Genomic DNA, 21,488 nt, shown 5'->3' on the forward strand with positions numbered 1-21,488 from the left:
AAATATTAAAACTAGAGAAATATTCTAATCATATTTTTTTTGAAGAAGAAAATTTGTGCTTCCAATGTTAGTTAACAAAATTTTATTGTAATATAATAATGATATAACTCATGAGAAAGATATACTATATTATTAGTCTACTGGTGTTGATTTTTGTTTTGAAAGATTCATTATTTCGAATATCCAAGTGCCTTCTAGCTCCACTCAATTTTTATATATTTTTTCGGAGAAAATTTTTTACATGTTCTTCCCCTTGCGGAGTAGAATACCAGTTGGCCCTCTTTTCTAGACTATAATAAGAATGCCCCAGGATGGGCAGCAAAGGCTCGCTGGCGTCTTCTTGAGGCGGGGGAGGCCGAATCTTGCCATCGAACCCTTCACCAAACAATGAGCCAACGGCGACGACCGGACTTGCCTCCGTCAAGAGCGACGGATCGGACCCCAAACCCTAAAGTCCCCGGAGGAGGAGGAGGGGACGGGAAGGGGAAGATGTCGTTGGCGTGGTCTTCGAGAGGGATCGCCTCCTCCGTCTTCTCGTCGGAGAGGAGGATATGGGCGTTGTCGCTTGCCTTCCGAGCCACCAATTCGCTGCTGGTCCTGACCTACTTCAATCCGGACGAGCACTGGCAGTCCCTCGAGGTCGCCCACCGCATCGTCTTCGGGTATCCTTTCCTGGCTCCCAAGAACAGCTCTTCACTTCGATCCGATTCGATATGATTTGATTCGTATTTAGGTATGGGCATCTTACATGGGAGTGGAAGAGGGGGATCCGCAGCTATCTTCATCCACTAGTATTCGCTCTGCTCTACAAGATCATGGCTTTCCTGCGCTTGGACACCCCTTGGTTCATGGTAACTAGCCTCTGCCTCTATTCTTTCTTCTTCTAAAACAGGCAGCTTTCTGACAAATTGGGTTAGAGAGATGGTTTCTTGGATTCAAGAAATGGGTGAGATTCTCGAGCCTTGTTTGTCTCGGGCAGCTCATTTCAAAAATTCTTGCTTTCTCTCTTGAAGTGGATAGCACGAGCACCAACCTTTTACTCTTCTTTCGTTGAAACAGGCGGAGAAAATTTTTCCTTCTTTCCGCTGATTCGCAGATAATTAATTTTCTTTGAACTCTTTGACATGCTATTATTTTTAACATCTGCTCGACCTTTTCTTTAGGTCAAGGCCCCGCGGCTTCTGCAGTCCTTATTTTCGTCATTTGGTGATTTATACCTGTACAAACTCTCGAAGCTCTTATTTGATGAGCATGTGGCGCGATGGGCAGTATCCTTTTCTGATTATTCTCTACAAATCCAACTAATGCATTCCTTCTTCTTCACCGTGACATTAGATACTGCAGTAGACGCTGTACTTATCTTATTTGGTATCTCCTTAATTCTATTTCGCAGTTCTTTTGTCAATTAGTGAACTGGTTCATGTTCTTCTGTATCACACGAACATTTTCAAATAGCTTGGAAACAGTGTTGACTGTAATTGGACTATACTATTGGCTCTCTGCCAGCTGTTCTTCGGGGGATGTTTCTACTGCTTCAAGGAAGTTGGCTTTGTTTATAGCAGCATTAGCTTGTGCCATTCGGCCAACAAGTGCTATCACATGGCTGTACGTAGGGATGCTGGATCTAGTTGGACTGCAGTCAAGATTGGGGTTCCTCTTTCTTGAGGTAGTCCCGATAGGGTAGGTAATAAATTTTTATTAGTATACGTTTACATTACTTATCATATTCTTTACTTCAAAACTTGAAGAATTTTCTACTTAAAAATATGTTCTTTCGCTACTGTATAGCACAAAGAAACTTGGTTTGAAAATGTGGCACTGTTCACCTCAAATTGAAACTGTGCTTGTACTTTGTCGAGTAGCTCAGTTTTTTTTTTTAAGGAGCAGTTGCTCTATGGAGTTACATGATTCAGGTTCACTTCCTGCTTCACCAACAATAGAATGAAAAAGGAAACAAAATTAAAAGGGATACAAACCCATGCCCGTTAACAGTCTATGGTTCAATACTCTTTTATGGTGGATCTATAATGCAATTTTCTGTAGAAGGTTAGAGAGACACTTACAAATTAGTAAAGATGGGAGATGGAACGTAGAGACCAAATCACATGAGATGCATGCTGTGCAAAACATTCTAAGCACAGAACGTATGGTCATCTTATAATGTTTGCCGTGACCACCATGTTCACCTCTGGAAACAGTGCCTAAAGAGAGTATCTCTACTTCAGATTGCTTATGTTTATTAGAAATGTTGTCGTCTCCCTCTCTTGCCGCTGTTAATGTGATAGGATTCATGCATCAACCTTATGCGATCCTCTATTTTTTTGTGTCAAGGATCCAGGTTGGTGTGGGCTTCATCTTTTCTTGAGCAAATGCTATTAAATAGTCTTAGGAATATGACCTACTTTCCAAGTAACATAATGCTATTAAAAGTAGTAATTTCCAAAGTATAATGCTTTTAAGGATACACTCAAAGTCCGATTGGTTCAACAACTTGTCAAATGTATTATAAGATGTAGAAAGATTGGATGAGCAGGGTTAATGCTAGATAATGTTAGCAGGGTAGATACTAAATGGTGGTAATGAGCTGTGCATGATCATGTAGACCATGAACTTGATTGGTTCAGCAACTTGTCAAATGTATTAGAAGATTTAGAAAGATAGGATGAGCAGGGTTAATACTAGATAATGGTAGCAGAGTATACTAAATAATGGTAATGAGCTGTGCATGATTATGTAGACCATGAACTCATTTTGGTTTGACCAACTAGGAGTGAGTACAAACTGTTTTGAGGCTCTACTCTTGAGGACAACCAGTTTAATTTTTTTGCTAACCATTTGTTTCCATCAGAAATTTGGATCTTACTAGTTATGGATTAATAACCTGTTGAAGGTTAAGCTTCATGATAAATATAACATGTGCAAATATTGTGATGGAATGCTGAAAATAATCGTAGAAAACAATGGTTCTAATTGTCCAAAATGGTTTTTCCCCTGAAATTTGTGGAAATTTAATTGAATTTAAGCACTCGATCGCAACCTATGACCAAGAAATGAAGAAGGTGACTATATTTGCTATCTTGGAGCTATTGCACCAAAAAATATTGTTGAACAATGTCATGATGAGTAGAACATTAGTGGGATGATTAAATCTTGCATGCAGGTAATATGTAGGGGAAAGTATTCTACAACAATGTAATTTTGGTAAAAGCTGAATAGTTAGAATGTTGCAGTAAATACGATGCAGGTGCATAAGAATAATATAATATGCATAAAATGCCAAAAGTGGTACAAAATATAATTGAGCATTACAAGCAGTTAATGTCACCACTTTAATTTGAAGTGATGGTGAACTGATTGAGATATGATGACTGAGAGAAATTAGGCAAGAGGGGAAAAATAAGTATGGATTGGTTGGGAAAGAGGAGTTGGACCTAAGATAACATGTATTGCTAATTATTTTTTGTTTCCAATATGTTTTGTTGTTATAAAGTGGAAACCAGTAAAAGTAAAGCTGTTAGTTTATAAGCAAACATGTAGAGGGTGTTTGAACAAGGATGGTTGACTTAGTTAACTGGATAACAGCTGACAGTCCCCTGTGTGTTAGCTTTTACTCATGCTATTTTTTTGTTTATTTTAATTTATTCTTCTTCTCTGCTAAGCTTCTGATGTTGACAGGGTTCTAGTGGTCGCAATTACATGTTTGTTTGATCGGTGGATGTACGGGTCATGGATATTTGTGCCTCTAAATTTTCTTAAGTTTAATTTCCTTTCTTCTGGAGGGGACTACTATGGAACTCACAAATGGCATTGGTACTTCACTCAGGGATTTTCAGCAATGCTCTTGACTTTCTTGCCCTTTTCAATTTTTGGCATCTTTAAATCAAAGAAATGGAGGCTTTCAGGTTTGATTGCTTGGGTTTTAGGAGTTTATAGTATGCTTGGTCACAAAGAATTCAGGTACTGTTAGTTTCATAATGTATTGTTCTTGTTAATTCGATACAACATTCTTAACCTTGTTATACTTTATCATTCCTCAATTGCTAAAAAGGTTGTTCATTACAGGTTTGTCCTGCCGATGCTTCCGATAGCTTTGATGTTTGCTGGCTATTCATTAGCAGTGATGTCAAACCCAGATTTTCCAGATCCAAAAAGAAGAAACAAATTTTGCAATAGATGCCCGTTAAGGGTGCAGCTGGCTGTTCTCTTCCTCATAATAAGCAATGTTCCATTGGCATTATATATGAGCATAATTCATCAGGTAACAGCAGTGCTTGTTGACATGTATGACATCTTTGTTTGCTTTTCTTTTTTCTGGTTTTGCATTCTCTAAAGTTCAGTACAAACAGAGACTCTTTCATTGTATCATATAAGTTATTATCAATGTCTTGAATGTAGTATATTGTTTCTTTTTGTTGTTGTTGTTGGGTCAGTTGGGTTGGGTTGGGGTTTCAATGTTTGTTCATTGATTCTTACATTGCAAATTTGCCAGCCAGAGAGGAAGTGAAGATGTTATGTTTTATCTATCTAAAGAGGCCCATGATGGAAAGGTGAAGAGCATTCTATTCCTTATGCCGTGCCATTCCACACCTTATTACTCCACCTTACATCATAATTTGCCAATGCGTTTTCTGGATTGCACTCCAAGGTGATTCTTTTGAGCAATTTCTCAGCCTTAATTTGCTCAGAAATGCTTGTATGTGAGTGCGAAAGTTTATCACTGGCTTAGTATTTTCATTGTCTGCAGTGACAGCAAAGAGATCCCAGATGAGTCAGATCGTTTCCTGATGGATCCAGCTGGCTTTGCGACCAACATGTTTAGGAATTCATCTTCTCCCAGTCACGTAGTATTGTTCAGTTCTGAAGAAGGATCTTTAAGGGAGTTTCTGATTTCACATTTCTTTAGACAGGTAAAGTTACCACATGGACACATACATCTGTACTTAATTTTTTTCACTAAATGAGTTTGCTATCCAGCGCTTGTCAACTGACTGAGACAGACTATGCTGCTTTTTGGTAATCAATTACAGAACATCATTATAGTGCAATTGATGGAATTCTTTAAGGATGGTTAATTACCAATAGTTGTACTAAACCTTAATCCGATGCTGGGCTGTTAATTAATCGGTTGCGTCACAGGGTAGGCTGGAACCTTCTGATGATTATTCTTTAGCATGTTTCTTCTTGAATTATTTGCTGCATAAGGTTCCAAGTGTTCTTCACATTTTTTGTTTCTCCCTGGACTTCTATGATGAAGATTATATGAATATATGATTTCTTTCCTTGCTGACGTGAAACTATTAATACTAACCAATCTCGAGGAGAAATTTTAAACAAGTATGTTCCTTGAAGTTGCAATATCCAGACCCTTGTTGGCAATTTTTTAAGCCTTATAATAAAGATTTCCTTCTGTTTTTTTTCCCTGCAAATAACTATTACCTAATGCACTTTTCTTTTGGGCAGGGCAGCCAACTTGCAATTGCTATTTTTGTGCATATTTTCCTTGTATTGCTGATTGTTGTTCCATAACAGTTGGTGGTTTCGACAATTTGATTGCTTATAATATGCCATATTCTGCTACTCTGTTGCTACCGAAAAACTATTTTATGATGATTACTGGTTGTGCTGTTGGGATTTTTTCCTGTATTCAACAACCATTTTAATTTTTTTCCCCAAAATTGCAATCTTTTACTCTCTTTTGTTTGTATAGTGGCTTCTTACCATGAAATTAGATGATTTGTTAGCTGCCTTATTTGAGTGATAATGAGTGAAAAAAGGACATGGATGTAATGACAAACTACAAGTTGAACATTTTTGGAACCCGGCCAAATTAGCTCGTAAGTCATCCACATCGGGAATGGAAGGGCCATTTGCCCGAGCGGCACATCCTCTTATAGGCAGACATTTCCTTGGAGGTAGAATGACTAGGTAGTAGGGTTTGTAAGTTTTGTGCTGTCATGGATTTTTTCTTTTATAATTTTGATAAATCTGGTCAATTAAAGACAGTAATGGCAACCAGAAGTGAAGGAAAAGAACATTGTAGCTAGAGGGGTAAGCTAAAGCTGCTGGACATGTTTCAAAGTATTCTTCCTTGATTTCTTATTCTCTTTGGCATGATTGGCAGGTGAGAAGGTTTTTCCACGCTCATTTTAAAGTGGACCGTGATCTTCAAGCATCTGTTATTGTATATGCTCTTGCAGATGTCGCAGATACTTGATCACTTGGTTCTCCATCAGCAGATTTTTCTTGACTCTTCTAACTTTTCATCGTCTCGATTCAAGTGGGACTCAACTGTGCTGCTTTATTCATTTTGAAGTGAGACCATCTCGACTGATCTGTAATAGATCATAGGGTGCTTCGTGTCACTGGATTCTGTTTTAAATTCTCTCTTTGTTTGGGTCTGTGCGCGAGGAAAAGTTTAGAGTTGTATTCTCAACATTTTGGGTTTTCACTATCCAAATCTCAATCCTGTGTTCGCTACAGGCCTTCAAATTGTGCCAAAACTATGTAGTTTCCATACCAACTTCCCGCTGTAGTTTATGACACAACCCTAGCATAACTAATGGAGCAGCCATGGATTTCTCAACTCTTCAAGCTTAGAACTCTGGAGGGATATACATGCTGGTTCACATTCATCTCCACAGGTTGACCAATGACGATGTAATGCTTCATAATTATCAACTTCTCTCTATTTCTTTGTTTAAGAAGGTTAAAGTGGCTGTATGTCTATAGTGTCGGGCCCCATTTGCCACTTTGAGTCCAAGGTATAGGGAGGACTAGTGGCCCGTCATATGCAACGTTGCATGTCTCAGAGGCCCAGCCAGTTGTAGTGAGGCTGGTACCTAGAATTGCTGCGACATGCATCAAATTGGATGGTCAAATTCCTCAAGCACTTTTATCATGCTGCATAAGCCAATCTGAATCTTGCGTGTGGCCGTGCAAGGGGCCTGAAGGTTGTATTTCGGCATACTTGCTACCGGGAAGGATTCCCGAAATTTTAAAGCGGCGGATGGTAGCTGCAAATTCAGGGTAGATGGGAATTGGGCCAAAATATATAGGGTAAATTATAAAATTTTTTTGAGATTTATGTTTATTACATTTTCATCTAGTATTTTGAAAAATCTACATGTACACCCCTAAAAAATAATGGTGTTATTAAACAAAATTTTGGACTTGTGAAATAATCAAATTATCCTTTTCTTCAGCATTATCGAGTAACGTTCCTCTCCGCCATCGAGGAAGAGAGAGGTGGGGGGCGTCAACAAGAAGGAGGGGGAGAAGGGGGGTTGGGGAGCCGACCCCATCTCCACTGGCACCAACCACCTCTCATCGAAGCTCAAGCTCCCCCCCTCCCCCCTTTGATACGATGGCTTCCCTCTTGTCCAGCAGCAGAGGGGGACGACAAAGGCGGTGGTTCTGAGCATGGTGCCACGGTATGTTGGGGAGGCGGCGGTGCGAGTAGAGATGGAGGCCTTCGATGGAGCGTGGGTGGTGGAGATGGAGTCGTTGGTCGCCGATGGGATCGTGACCGTCTACTTCTTCGATTTGAGGAGCACACGGCGGTGGTGGCGAAGATCTGGGAGTAGCACGTGCGGCAGTAGAGCTTGCTCGGCCAGCAGTACGGCATGATCGCCGACGGCGGGATAGTCCTAATGCACCCGCCTATGGGCGGCCAGGGGTTGATCACCGAGCAGGCAAGCTGGGCCCAGTTTGCAACCAGGGAGGCGGTGATCCCAACAAGTTTGTGACGCGGCGGCGTTCGAGGTAAAAAGAAAGGGGTGGTAGGAGGAGAGGGGACGAGGCAGAGCCCCTCGAAAGAGGAGGTGAAAAATGATGCGGTAGGTAGCGCGAGAGTGGCGATAGTCCGACTGGTGGTCGGACCAGTCAAAGAAGCAAACATGGAAGAGGAGGAGAGGGGTGGAGGGTAGGGCGATGGTAGTGTGGGGATGGTGGTGGAAGGTCTTGAGCACGAGGAGCTCGGAGAGGAAAGAGTCGGGAGACTAGATTTAATAGAAAGAAATTTTTTTTTTAATTTTTTATTTCAAATTATTTTGATCATTTTAAAAATTTATAATGACGTGATAAGGAGATCAAGTTAACTTTAACAGATTATCTATCGGTATGGATTAGAATGTAAGGTTGACTAAAAGATTAAGAGTGTGATCGTAGGTTTTAAAAACTACTTGATATACCTATAATTTTGACTTATTCTCAGCAAAATTTTTGTAATTTATCCAAATATATATAGTTCTGCTATGCATACCTTTTCCCCTGTTCCATGTTTATGGTATCACAAATATTTGAATGAAAGTGAAAAAAAAGAAAGAAATTAAACGAGATCGAAGTGCCTCCATCATACTCTACGATAACTGATTCTGAGGTTGGAATGAAGAGATTGCTGCCCCCATTACCATTATTTTCTTTTTTCTTTTTTTTTCGTGATCATGGAAAGAGACCACTGCCCTGCAAGCTCTCCGCTGTTGGAAGAAGTTGAACAAAGATCTAACTTTGCACGGGAGGTGTGATATATAATTCAATATTTTGAAATATCTTTTGTGACTATAATCTATATGGCAAAGACTCATTCGGGATAGAACTTTGGCCAAGTCCTCCAATCATAAAATTGAAAACTCATGCTCTAAGTATAATTTCTATTATGATAGTTACTGTGAGCGCTTCGAATTAGCATTATCTCATAAGACATTTTAAGTTTTCAGATCATCAACACGATCGCTAACTGCCGTATGAACTGAGGATCCCATCTTCATCCTGCGCTGAAACGTCCTCGAAGTCTAACCTATGTATGAGCTGTTCAGTAGAATTATCTCTTCAACGTGCGCGACAACTATCTATCCTGAATAGATAGCATTTGGCATAACCGTCTTTCCTAATCTCGCGGGAGCAATTAAGAACTGAATTATCTCATCCAGTTTGGCATATCTAACGATCCGACAATCTTGAAATCGTATAATCTCAAGATCGTACCATCTCACAGCTAACAACCCAGCTGTCCGACATCTTTCTGTATAAACAACCAGAGCCTCGAGGATCCAAGGTAAGTCAAATCAAATCCCTCTTAGAGAACTTATTGCTGCTCTTTTGTTCTCTATTTTTCTGACTTGAGCGTCGGAGAGTCCTCGCCGGAGCAATAACCTCCGATTTGAGACTTATTTTGCAGTCACTCTAGTGCTAGCATCCCTGCTCGAGGATCATATGTTCCTCATCCGACCTCGATCGATTTCAGTAGCAACAGATAGAGGAAGGACCTACATTCGCATTCATGGCTCTAAAACGGACATCTTTCCGGCTTTCCAATGCCGCTGCTTTCTGACAGACGGCTAGTCAAGCTGACAATCAAGTTCAACCGCTGGCACCGAAAATCTCTCCACCAATTCAACCGATCGTCTCTCCATCAGTTCAACCGGCCCAACCGGCGCCAGTCACGGCCGACCAATTCGGTCAGCTCTTCCAGCAAGTTCAACATCTGACGACCGCGATTCAAGCGATCCAAACCTTTCTCACACCCTTTCAGGTGGTGCCACAATCTCCTCAGGCTATCTGTGTATCTCCTATAGCAGTGTATCATACAATTCCCTCGATGATGCCATTTGTGCCTTCTGCAGTGGCACCCTCATAAAATTCTGTTTTGACTGCGGCTCCGCAGCCACCACTTCAACCAGAGCTGCAAGCGCCTCCTCAAAGTTCGAAGAGAAAGTTGACTCATCAAAGTCGCCTTAGGACCCAGCAGCTGGTCAGGCGGCAATCTTCAAGCCCACAGTCAGGCATAACTCAACTCCCGGATGCCGATCTCCTCTGCGCTCCGAGATTGGTACTGTCCGTGAAGTTGATTTTGAAAGACGGTTTCAAAAGCTTGGTCAGCAGTTGGGTCAGAAAATAGAAAAATTTCTCAATAATAATGGCTCCTCAACATTGCCCTACGAAGGATATAACAGCCAGCCACTCTTTATCTCGAGAATTGTGTAGGAACCACTCCCCCTACACTTCAAACTATCTCAACTGGAGGTCTATGATGGGACCACCGACTCCGTCGATCATGTGGAGACCTTCAAGGCAGCCATGCTCCTTTAGGAAGTATCAGATGTAATCTTCTATCGAGTGTTTCCTCCAATTCTTAAGGGGGCCGCATGGTAGTGGTACTCAAATTTGAGGCCGACGTCTATCCATTTCTTTGAAGATTTGTGTTGATTTTTTGTTGGTCATTTTATCAGCAGCCGACGACGGCAGAAGCAGTCCGACTACCTCCATACCATCAAGCAAAAGAAGGGCGAGTCAATCCACTCGTTTATAATAGATTCAACGTGGCAACTCAGGAGGTCCAAAATCTGGATCAGTCGACCGCGATAGCCATAATGATGAGCGGTTTGTTGAAGAACGACTTGAAAAGGTCGTTTATTAAGACTTATCCTCAGGATCTTTCGGATATGCTTATCCATGTGGAGAAGTATATGCTCGCATGAAAGAGGCCTTTATCGATGATACTCGTATCAGTTCAACCGCAGTGGGATCGACTAAGGAGCGCCATCTAAGGCGAGAGGAGAAAAGACGCCAGCGCTTTCGGTCTCCGCCCTCAAGACAGAATAATGAAGGTCGAAATCGTCGATCTCGAAGTCCTTCGAGAAGAGTTCGGCAACCATCACCTCCTGGGTTATACAATAACCACACGCCCCGAACTGTTTCTCAGAGAGAGATGTTGTTACAAGTAGAGCCTGAGTTACTTGAGCCTCGGCTGATGAAAATAAGATCGGAATACCACTGAGATCTGAATAGATACTACTTTTACCATCGTGACCACAATCACGATACTAAAGACTGCCACCAGCTTCATGACAACAACGAGAGGCTTATCAGGCAGGGGCGGCTAAATCATATTGTTCGAAGAGTGGCCCCTCAATGTCAAGCTCCGAGAGTTCAGCAGTCGCCCCCTTTGCCTCAGCAGCCTCTCTCTCAGCCTCAGCCGCAGCAAACACCAGTGCGGCAAGAACGGCAGCACATCGGAGGGCAAATGGTGGAAGAAGAGCGACCCATCCGAGGAGAAATCCATATGATTATTAGGGGATCGTCTGGATCAGGGGAGTCCTTTGGCTTACAATGCCATCCTCGGTCGTCCCAGCCTGAGAACTTTAAAAGCTGACGTCTCAAGTTACCATATGATAATGAAGTTTTCGACCAATCGAGGACTTTTTAGATGTCTCATTGAGGAAAGAGAATCCAAACCGGATGGTGAAAGTCGGCTCACATCTAGATGAGGTAGCCAAATACCGACTAATTAATCTTTTGTAGGAGAATATGAATCTTTATGCCTGATGATCAACTTTGATCTGGTGATCCAGTGCTGTGGCGAGCCGAAGGCTCACAGTCTATCGAGCAGGCGCTAGAAGGAGGGCTATCGCCCAATTGAAAGTCCTTACTGAGTAGATGAAGTGGCACTCCCAGGAACTTATAGGTTAAAGCAGCTCGACGAGACTTCAATTTTTAGATCATAGAACTCGGTATACCTCAGTATATATTACTAATGATGTAACTACTTTTCATGAAAATAAAATTTACAGAATCATCAATTTGTGATGGGCACCTGAGTTCTCCAAGAGTTACCTCCTCATTCTACTTGAGATCCTGAACTATAACTATGGTCAACTAACGTGAGGAATAACTTACCAGACCCTCGAGAAGACCTCGGCAACTCTGAGGTGGGGCTAACTTACCATATCCTTGCAAAGCCCGAGTCACACAAGAAGCGAAGGGAGACCCTTAAAAAATTTTTGGAGGGCTAACTTACCATACCCTCAAGAAAATCTCGGTGACTCCGAGGCGGGGCTAACTTACCAGACCCTTACAAAGTCTAAATCACACGAGAAGTGGAGTGAGACCCTTGAGAAAATCTTCAGAGGGCTAACTTATCAGACCCTCGAGAAGATCTCGACGACTTCGAGGTGAGGCTAACTTATCATACCTCTGCAGAGCTCGAGTTGAGTGGGAAGTGGAGAAAAACCCTTAGAAAATCTCTTGAGGGATAACTAATCAAACCCTCAGAATACTGTCGAGAGTGCAAGATGCCGTAGGCACAAGCTCACCGCTGGAATACACTGCCTCTCGTACGAAGATGAGAAGTGCTAGATACCGCAGGCACAAGATCGCCGTAGGCACACAATGCTACTCGTGAGGGCTAACTTACTAGACCCTCGAGAAGACCTCGATGACTCCTAGGCAGAGCTAACTCACCAGACCCTTGCAGAGTCTGAGTCACACGAGAAGCGGAGGAAGATCCTTAGAGAACCTCCGGAGGGCAAACTTATCAGACCCTCGAGAAGACCTCGGCGACTTCAAGACAGGGCTAATTTTTCAGACCCCTACAGAGCCCGAATCGCACGAGAAGCAGAGGGAGATCCTTGAGGGAACCTCCGAAGGACTAACTTACCAGACTCACGAGAAGATCTCGGCGACTTCGAGGTGGGGCTAACTTACCAGACCCTTGTAGAGCCCGAGTCGCGCAAGAAGCGAAGGGAGACCCGTAGAGAACCTCCAAAGGGATAACTAATCAGATCCTTGAAACACCACTGAAGAGTCTTAAATACCATAGGCACAAGCTCGCCACTGGCACACACAGCCTCTTCAGAAGAAGAATAAAAAGACAGACAACATACGGCCAGAGGCAATACCTCAATAGTACTCCTTTCTCCTGAGGCATTATCTCAGACTCAAGAATAGGGGGGTAGTATTGAGATAATTATTATGATGCCTTGGATTCATAAACGATTAGATTACATTCAAGTTGTTCTAAACTACTCTAAATATGTTCGCTTCAATTGAAGTTGTCATAAGTATATCTATGCTAAATCTGAGCTATCTAGAACTTCACTCATACTAAGCTGAGCATTGAGTATTTTTTCATGCTGATTTGAACGTCTATTTGTGCTATTCTCTACGAGCCGAGCAAAATTCATAAAGTCCACAGATGCAAATTTAAAGCTGGAAATGAAGCAACAACTTCTAAAATAAAGCTTTTCTTTTTATTCATTAAAGTCTTTAACAAAAAAAAATCGGTGCTCCAAGCACTTTATAAAAAAAAAGCTAGTGTTTCGAATACTTTAGAGGACAGTTGCTCCAGGCATCATCTTGCGAACAAAAGAAGAAAATAAGAAAGGGAATAGAAAGAAGAGGAATACATCTGTTCTTATGAAGATTCTATTACAAGACCAGGGGCTTCGGATCATAAAAAAAAAAGAGAAGAGGGCATAAATCACTCCTCAGAGGGATTGTCGGGGCGGTCGTCTACAGGATAGTATTCTTCAACACTGTCGATGTCTTTGGTCTAGACGGCTACATTGATCTTGTCCACCTCATCTGAAAAGTAGGACGTCATTATAAACCTCGATCAATTATCCGACGACACCGCCTGTAAATCTTCATCCAGACAGTCGATTTGAAGATGCTTGATGAAGTTAGGAGGAAGATGCACCTGGACAATAGACTTGCACTTTTCGAAGCCCGTGAAGAATGCGTCTTACAAGCTTGGACTATGATCTTAATCCCTTTCTTCTCCAACTGCTTTCTCCTGCTTTCAACACGTTTAAGTAAAATTCTCTAATTTATAGATTTGCCCTAGAGAGGCTTTGATTTACCTTTCTCTCTTCCAACCTCTTTTTCAGATGCTCCACCTCTGATTCGGTCTCTTGGACTTCCGAGAGTGGCTTTGGGGAGGCCTGAACTCCCTTGGAAGCAGAGCGTCCGTCTCCTTGAGGAGCTCTCCCGCCATGGCATGTCCCCTCGGAAGTTCTAAACCTCTTAGATAGACCACAACTGGGGCTCCTTCGAAAGCAAATTTCAAGACAAGGAGAACCTCTTCTTGCCTCAAGTGTCTTCCTCAGATGCTCCAAGTCATCATGGGTCCAGTGACAATCTCTCTCAGCCTTAGATCTTTATTTCTCAAGGGTTCTAATCCGCCCTTAGAGATCTTCAATCCTCTTGTCGACTCTAGATTTTTGTTGTTCAAGGGCCTCAAGTTGTCTTTTGGCTTGTCGCAGTTCTTCATCCTGATGGAAAATCAACTCCTGAGCCTCCTCTGTAAAACTGAGCTTCTTGACCAACTTAGTATTATCCTTCTCTAGATGCTGTAACCTATATTTCAGCAAGTCGATTTCCTCTTTCTCCATTGTTGGAACATTGAGGTTGGAACTGACGAGGCTCGTCAGATATTGATCCACATGCATTCGGGATCTTAAAGCATCGGCAGACCACTTCTTCCCCCTTTGTTCGTTGAGGAGCAACCTCTTGGCTGGTGGTAGGAGGTTCCTCAAGTACTTTACCGTGGATTGGAGGCTCTCTTCTGTGGATGGTGCATGAGGGGTCGAATTTGAGGATCCCGCATGAAAAGTGAATGCAAGAAAGCGTCCAGTAAGAGTCGCCATCTCCAGGGATCTCTCAGTCTCCATCGTCATCATCAGATCTTTCTTCGGATTGTGACCGCCTCCTCCATCCACACTACCTCAGTTGGATCTTTTTCAGAGCATCTCTCGGTGCTCATTTTCGGTGTCGTCTCCATGGACGCCCCATCGATCGGAACATCCTCTGGAGAATCCTGCATCACAGCTTCCAATGATAGGCCAGTGGGTTCAACGGTAGGAGCGATATATTTTTCTTTCTTGATCGTGAATTTTATTTCAGCAATCGAAATCACGATCTACCTCCTACGAGTTAGAATTTACTCAAATCTCTTCACACACTATAAATCTATTTTATTTTAAAAAAATTATGATGAATAATCAGTATAAAAAAAGATTCACGGCTATCCCCGCAGATCTGTAGCTACCTCTATCTGTAGGCGAACGCAAAGGGAAGCTTCCCTTCCTATTCCTCGGTCTTTTCGGCTTTGCCTTCTGTTTTACACCAAACACGTCCTTGCAATACTGACTCTCGTCGCTCTTAGTACCATCGATCGCATCATGTTGTAAACCCACCACTCCAAGAAAAGTGGGTGCGTGAAAGAACGTAATTAATTAGGAAACATCCATGTCCTAGCTAGCTCGCAGGCGGACATTTCATTTTATTATTAGATAACTCATATGCAGAGGACATAGAGCCAACCTCCTAGCTCACAGACTCTATTTACTAATTTATCCACCACCGCTCACTAAGGTCTCTCTACTCGTAGCAGCACTCCCTGCTAAGTAAGATCGCATCAAGCTTCAGCTCTGGACTCTCTCCTAGGAGTGAAGATCGCCACCTCGTCCCCCCTGGTGAGTTTGACCCTCCTTGCTTCGTCCCTTGAGATGCGGTAGGAGTTCATCAGCACCTCCTCCGGCATGCCCCGGAGAGCCGACATCTTCCCAACGATGCTGCTCACCATGGCCCGGTCGCTGGTCTTGATCGATACCAACTGGAAGCCTTCACTTTCCGCCCATTCCAACACTGCATAGTTTTGCGGGACGATCAAGAGCTGACCTTGGTGGAGCTCTCCGTCGAACACACTCTCGCCCTTGTCATCAGCAACCTCCACACGGCCTCGTCCTCCGGTACAATACATGATGCTGTGGGCATTGATGTTCCAGTGGGGTGATACCATGGCGTTCTACAAATTAATTAACAAAGAAAATTATATATATATAAACAAAAAAGAATTTTATTCTTGCCATAACAGGCATTCACGGCTGAGCAGATATATATATATATATATATATATATATATATATATATATATATATATATATATATATATATATACATATATATATATATATATATATACATATATATATACATAAAATTTCTTACCCTGTAGAGAACCACCCTCTGAGCACTCATTTGGATAAACCTGAGGATCGGGAGCTTCTCGCTGTTGAGGGTAGTAATCCTTCCGCCCCTTGGGTTGAACACGTCGGCACGCCTTGGATCCTCAATGTTCTGCTTAATCTTCATCGAGCAATAGGTCTCCTCCATTCCATTTATACTTCTACTCTCTTCCCTCTCTTCTTCCTCCCTCCTTGAGGGCCTCAGCACCTGAAGCCCGTTCTCCACCCGGACGATCTCGCCCCTTGTGTCATCCCTGCACTGGAGCTTCCTTGCCAGCTCCATGTTAACGCCAAAAGCCGCTGCCAGCGACTCGGTGCTGAACCCTCTCAGGATGTTTTCCTTCATGCTCTCCTCACGGCGATATCGTTGCCGGCCTTCCTCCTGCCTTCCAGCCAATAAGAATTGCTGCGATCGATTTGATTGAAAATATATAGTAAATGGGTCGATGGGTTAATATGTTCATCCATTAAACAACAAATCTATCATATGGGTTCAGGTGAAGGGATAGAGTGGCTGGGACTCACTCTGTGGCTGCGATCGAGCTGGTTAGCGTCGTTGCTGGTGTCGAGGACGGTGATCGCGACAACAGGATTCTCCCCATTGTTGTAGCACCAGTAAGCAAATCCATTAGGCACAGCCAGGACGTCTCCCTCTTCGAACTGGTAGACTTTTTGATGTTCATCTCTGGGCCTCCGATGTCGCCCGCCTTCCTCGCGTTCATACCGCTCGGATCGCTGGAAGGATTGGAAAGTTTCAGGGCAGCCGGGCATCACAAGTCCAACAATACCCCTTCCTGCATGGACGATGACACACGTGCGTAGCATGCAATTAAGACTAGCTATATATAGCAAACTATAGCAGACCTACGTGTCCATATTATTGCTAGCTAATTAACAGCATCATCATCATCGTTGTGATATTAAAAAGCAAAGGTTGGGCAAGCAACATGCCTTGGACGATGTAGACGAGGCGAGGGGCATTGGACATGGAGGGCAGGAGAAGGCCCCTGGGTTCTATCACTCGGCGGATCGCGGACACGCCGGCGCACCGGAACTGTTCATTGTCCTCATCAAAGTAATCCGTCATACCGGCTTCGGACCTCACAGTCCTTGTCGGCTCGAGGGCATTCAGCCTCTCGATCCGGCACTCGTTCCGAGTTGATACCGACCGTCGTGAGCTCTGAAATGGGCTCTCTTGACTCGATCCAAACTGGGCCTGGGACATACGACACAGGAGCAACAAGCAAAGGGAAAAGGAGAGCCAAGAGGAGGACCCCATGGCTTTAGAAATAAAGAAAGAAAGAGAGACGCTGAAGGCTGCTGCTTGAGCAAGGGTGGCGAGATGGGGTGGGTATTTATAGACCAAAAAAGTTGTTTAGGCTTGGACCCATGTGGATGCACTTTTGCGAGATACGACGGCCATGCTTTGCCATGCATGAGCTCTCGTATTGCCGCATAAGATATATGGAGATGGGTGCGTGGCAGCTTGGTCCAGAGAGGACAGAATACAGGTGGCCACGTATCAAACACTTGGATGAATGGATGCGGTGGCAGGCTCCGGACTGTAATTATTGGAAGGAAGAGGACAACCGTACCAACCGCTTGCAGCAAGCACATCAGAGAAAGGGTAGATTGAATGATTTTAGTGAATTATATTGCACGGGGGGCTAGCTCCTATGCGTCCTGGGGTCCTGCAGCTAGCCAAACGTTCTGATCATCTTGTTCAAACATGCATTATGCTCATCAGAGTTTTTTATTTTCAAATTAAATAACATCTCTTTCTTCTAAAAATGCTAAATGACCTAAGGTATAATGACAGATGAGAAATGTACGTACTAAAGTCCTTGTTGATTGAATATATATATATATATATATATATATATATATATATATATATATATATATATATATATATATATATATATATATATATATATATATATATATATATATATATATATATATTATACCTAGTCCTTGATTTCAATGATCAATTTATATTTACTCCTTGATCCATGCATAACTGTGAAGTACATATCATCTAGAATTGCATATAGAAACAGATCGTGCTAATCAGGTGGGGGAAAAGCACCTATAATTTGTAGTTGTAGCTATAGTTAAAATGATGCGTGAAGAAGTAAATGTAAGATAGTAGTCAAATATAATACTTCTACACCTCCCCCCACCCCCGGCGAAGCATTCATTTGCACATGCCCATATTATCCTAGTACTTGAAATAATGATAATTATTCAACGTTTTCACCATTCGTTTATATAAGATAGTACCTTTCAAATTTAATTAATCCCTACATTAAATAGCAATATTGTAAGGGCAAATCATGGCAATTATAAAAGTCATCAGCAATAATGGCAATTATAAAGTCATTATTCTATCCACAAACATTCCCAATTTAAATAGATGTGCATAAATAACAACAACCTATAGTTTCATTCTGATGATAAATGATGATATTCAATACTTGGATATACTAGCATTATTGACCTTGACCAATAGGAGTTGCCATTGTTTTTTCTTTATCACAATATTATGCCCCCCCTCCTCGCCTTGAGTAAAATCATAGTTCCACCAACATCATTCCGTATTGGAGTATGGGCTTATGCTTGCTCTTTCCTCATTCCATTCTGGTGTGCCATTAAACTCGTTGGCAGAGAAAAAGAGTGACAAGTCAGATGGACGGAAACAGATGTTTGTGCAGGAGTACCATCGGTATAGGTGTGTCGCACAAGACCCCACGTTACAAGAAAAGAAAATTTGAACGATAAATTTATTTATGATAAAAAATATTAATATCATAAATAATCATATCAATGATATAAAAAAAAATTTATAAATAATAAAAAAAATATTTACGATGATTATAAATTTTAATCATAAATAAAAAATATTAGCGATAAAAAAATAGTTCTGTCGTAATAAAGAGCTTATTTTCGATGAATATTTTCATCATAAATTAAAAAAAATTTAAATTATAAATATTCAAATATTAGCGACGATAAAACTTTCATCGATAACAATTAAATTTTTTATGACGAAAACATCGGTTCCATCGTCAATTACTCTCATTCATGACTAAAAATTTTCATCATTAATATTTAAAAAAAAATAAAAAATTAAATATTTTTAATTATTTATGATATAAGTTTCAGTCGTAAATAATTTAATTATTTACGATGAAAATACATATTGTGTAGCAAATAACGATTATTAATGATAAAAAATTTTATCGTTAATACTTTAAAAAGTTAGATAATTTAAAATTTTAAAATATATAGATTATTTGCGATGAAAAAAATAACATCATAGATAATGAAAATATTAGCGACGGGAAGTTCTTTTTTCATCATAAATTATCAAGCATTTACGATGAAATTTTTCGTCGCTAATACCTAAGAGATGAAAAAAATTTAAAAATTCAAAATATAAGGTATTTGCGACTTAAAAAAATTTTTCATCGTCAATAAATAATTTTTTTATAAATAATTTAAAATTTTAAAAATTTAAAAATTATAGAATATTTACGATGAAAAATATTTCATCGCTAATATTACTTATTTACGATGAAAAAATTTATTCTATTGCAAATAAATATATTTTAAAATTTTAAAAATAAAAGATAATTTATGATAGAATTTATTCATCGTAAATAATCAACTATTCACGATGATTAATCAAATTACCATCGCAAAATCATTACTTATTTACGACGTATATCTTTCATCACGAATATTTGAAAAATAAAAAAATTTAAATTTTAAAAACTAAACTATTAGCAATGGTAAAAGAATTTTCCATCGTTAAAATGATTTTTAACGATAAAAATTTTTATCACCAATGGTTTAAAAATTTTAAAAATTAAAAAAAAACTTTTTTATTGAAGGATATATATTATAGTAAATTTTTTTTATATTTATAAAAAATATAAGATAGTTTTAAAAAATAATATGTGTAAAATAAAAGTATGTAAAATATTAAGAGGAATATGTAGTAATATAAAAAAATTATTGGAATCATACTTAAAATGTCAGATATAATTTGAAAAAATAATAAGAATAACTTTTATCATAAAAAAATTATAAATAATTTATAAAAAATAGTAAATATTAAAATCAAAAGTTTACAAGAATGATGGATAAAGTGGACCAAGATATTTTAGAATAAGTGACTGTATTTTATCTAGTTTTATTATTAGTTAGTTCATAATTATCATATATACTAAATTTTATATTTATTATATTTATAATGACATATTTAAAGAAAAATCTTGATTTTATTGCTTGTGATCTTTGAAAATCTCATTTTATTTTATCTCTTAGTTATACACATAAGTAATGAATAAAAATTTAGAAATGTTGATGAGCTGATATGGATGAAGGAAAAGCATATGTGGGGTATGGGTCAAACCTACTTCAACCTATATGTAAATGAAACACAATTTGACCCATTGACACTCTTAGTTTGAATCATGCTTCTATCCGATTTTGGTTGGTCTTCCATCCATTTTAGTTAATAAATAAAAATAAATAAAATAAAAAGGGTGACATGACAGTAAATCAAAAGAAAATTTTACACCCCATATCTGGGCTCTGGTGCTAAAAAGGTCTGGTTCTATTTGCCAATGGCTCCATTGAGTCTTTTAGACAGGATCAGGCCCAAATTTAGCTCAATTTTTATGTAGTTCTTATTAAACCTAAATATAATACGAGTTCTCCAAAATCTAAATAAGCAGGACAAAATATGTGATGTCTGGAAAACAGGCTACAGAAGTATTAACATTCTATAAAAATTTAAAGATAGATATGGTCCCAACTGTGTGAGCCATGAAAGAGAGACGGATGAACTTGGTCATATACTTCCTAAACAACAACATCAAAGAAGAAAGAAACCAGGAATATTTTTGAGCTCTAAAATATCATCATTTTTTGCATGAAGTCTTGAGTTAAAAAGTTTGCAGTCAAATTTTTGAACTCGCTTTCAGTGAATCAATGTGGTCCTGCCGTCTATCTTGTCAGTTGGATCTAAAAAAATTTTATCATGCGAGTATCATATAATTACTTATAAAAAATTTATAAATGAGAAATTTTTTTTTAGTAATTATTAGCGATGGAAGATAATTTTTGTCGCTAATAACGTAATTAGCGATGAAAATAATTATCGTAAATAAAATTTTTTTATCAAAAAATTTTTGGCGGGGACTATTAGCGACGAAATTCTACATTTTCGTTGTAAATAATATTTTTCGAGGAAAAATTTTTTCCAGCAAGAAATTTTTTTTTTAGCGACAACTATTAGCGATGAAATTTTTTTTTGTCGCTAATAAGCTTATTAGCAATGAATAATTAATTTTTATCGTAAATTATTTTTTATTTAAATTATTGATGATGAAAATAAATTATTAGCGATGAAAATTTTTGTCGCTAATACTCCGCGTCCCGTCATGTCCCATCTGAAATTCATTTTCTTCCTCGTTGCCCCTCCGCCCTCACTCGGCATTATCTCGCGCTCCCCCCTCGCGTCGCGCATCTCTCCCCCTGTCCAATCGCCGTCGCCATTCGCTCCGCCATCGCCATCACCGTTCGCTCCGCCATCGTCGTTCGCAAAGTCATCGCTAGCGCTGCCGTCGAGGTCAGTTTTATTATTTTTTTTTGGGGGGGGGTGTTCAGGCA

The 21,488-nt window shown here is 40.1% G+C and overlaps 2 protein-coding genes across 4 annotated transcripts; one reads left to right on the forward strand and one right to left on the reverse strand.

Moving 5' to 3' along the window:
• Window positions 1–306: 306 nt before the first annotated feature.
• LOC105055680 (mannosyltransferase APTG1) lies at window positions 307–6,477 on the forward strand. Of its 2 annotated transcripts, none has more exons than XM_010937601.4 (9): window positions 307–662; window positions 734–851; window positions 1,164–1,268; window positions 1,394–1,666; window positions 3,824–3,957; window positions 4,063–4,258; window positions 4,494–4,645; window positions 4,745–4,907; window positions 6,122–6,477. In XM_010937601.4, the coding sequence occupies exons 1-9, from the start codon at window positions 388–390 to the stop codon at window positions 6,212–6,214; spliced, it is 1,509 nt and encodes a 502-aa protein (XP_010935903.1). In that variant the 5' UTR covers window positions 307–387; the 3' UTR covers window positions 6,215–6,477. The 2 variants fall into 2 exon arrangements, with proteins under 2 accessions (XP_010935903.1, XP_010935902.1); XM_010937600.4 differs by having other exon boundaries at window positions 308–662; window positions 1,394–1,680; window positions 3,676–3,957.
• An 8,517-nt stretch (window positions 6,478–14,994) lies between these two features.
• LOC109506436 (cocosin 1) lies at window positions 14,995–17,142 on the reverse strand. 2 transcript variants are annotated; one of them, XM_073246284.1, is made up of 4 exons: window positions 16,751–17,142; window positions 16,329–16,593; window positions 15,787–16,209; window positions 14,995–15,583 (listed from the first exon to the last, which is right to left on the reverse strand). In XM_073246284.1, the coding sequence occupies exons 1-4, from the start codon at window positions 17,080–17,082 to the stop codon at window positions 15,194–15,196; spliced, it is 1,410 nt and encodes a 469-aa protein (XP_073102385.1). In that variant the 5' UTR covers window positions 17,083–17,142; the 3' UTR covers window positions 14,995–15,193. The 2 variants fall into 2 exon arrangements, with proteins under 2 accessions (XP_073102385.1, XP_073102384.1); XM_073246283.1 differs by having other exon boundaries at window positions 16,329–16,597; window positions 16,755–17,141.
• Between the last annotated feature and the right edge of the window lie 4,346 nt (window positions 17,143–21,488).

This window comes from Elaeis guineensis, chromosome 12 (assembly GCF_000442705.2).
Source record: "Elaeis guineensis isolate ETL-2024a chromosome 12, EG11, whole genome shotgun sequence".
NCBI lineage: Eukaryota > Viridiplantae > Streptophyta > Magnoliopsida > Arecales > Arecaceae > Elaeis > Elaeis guineensis.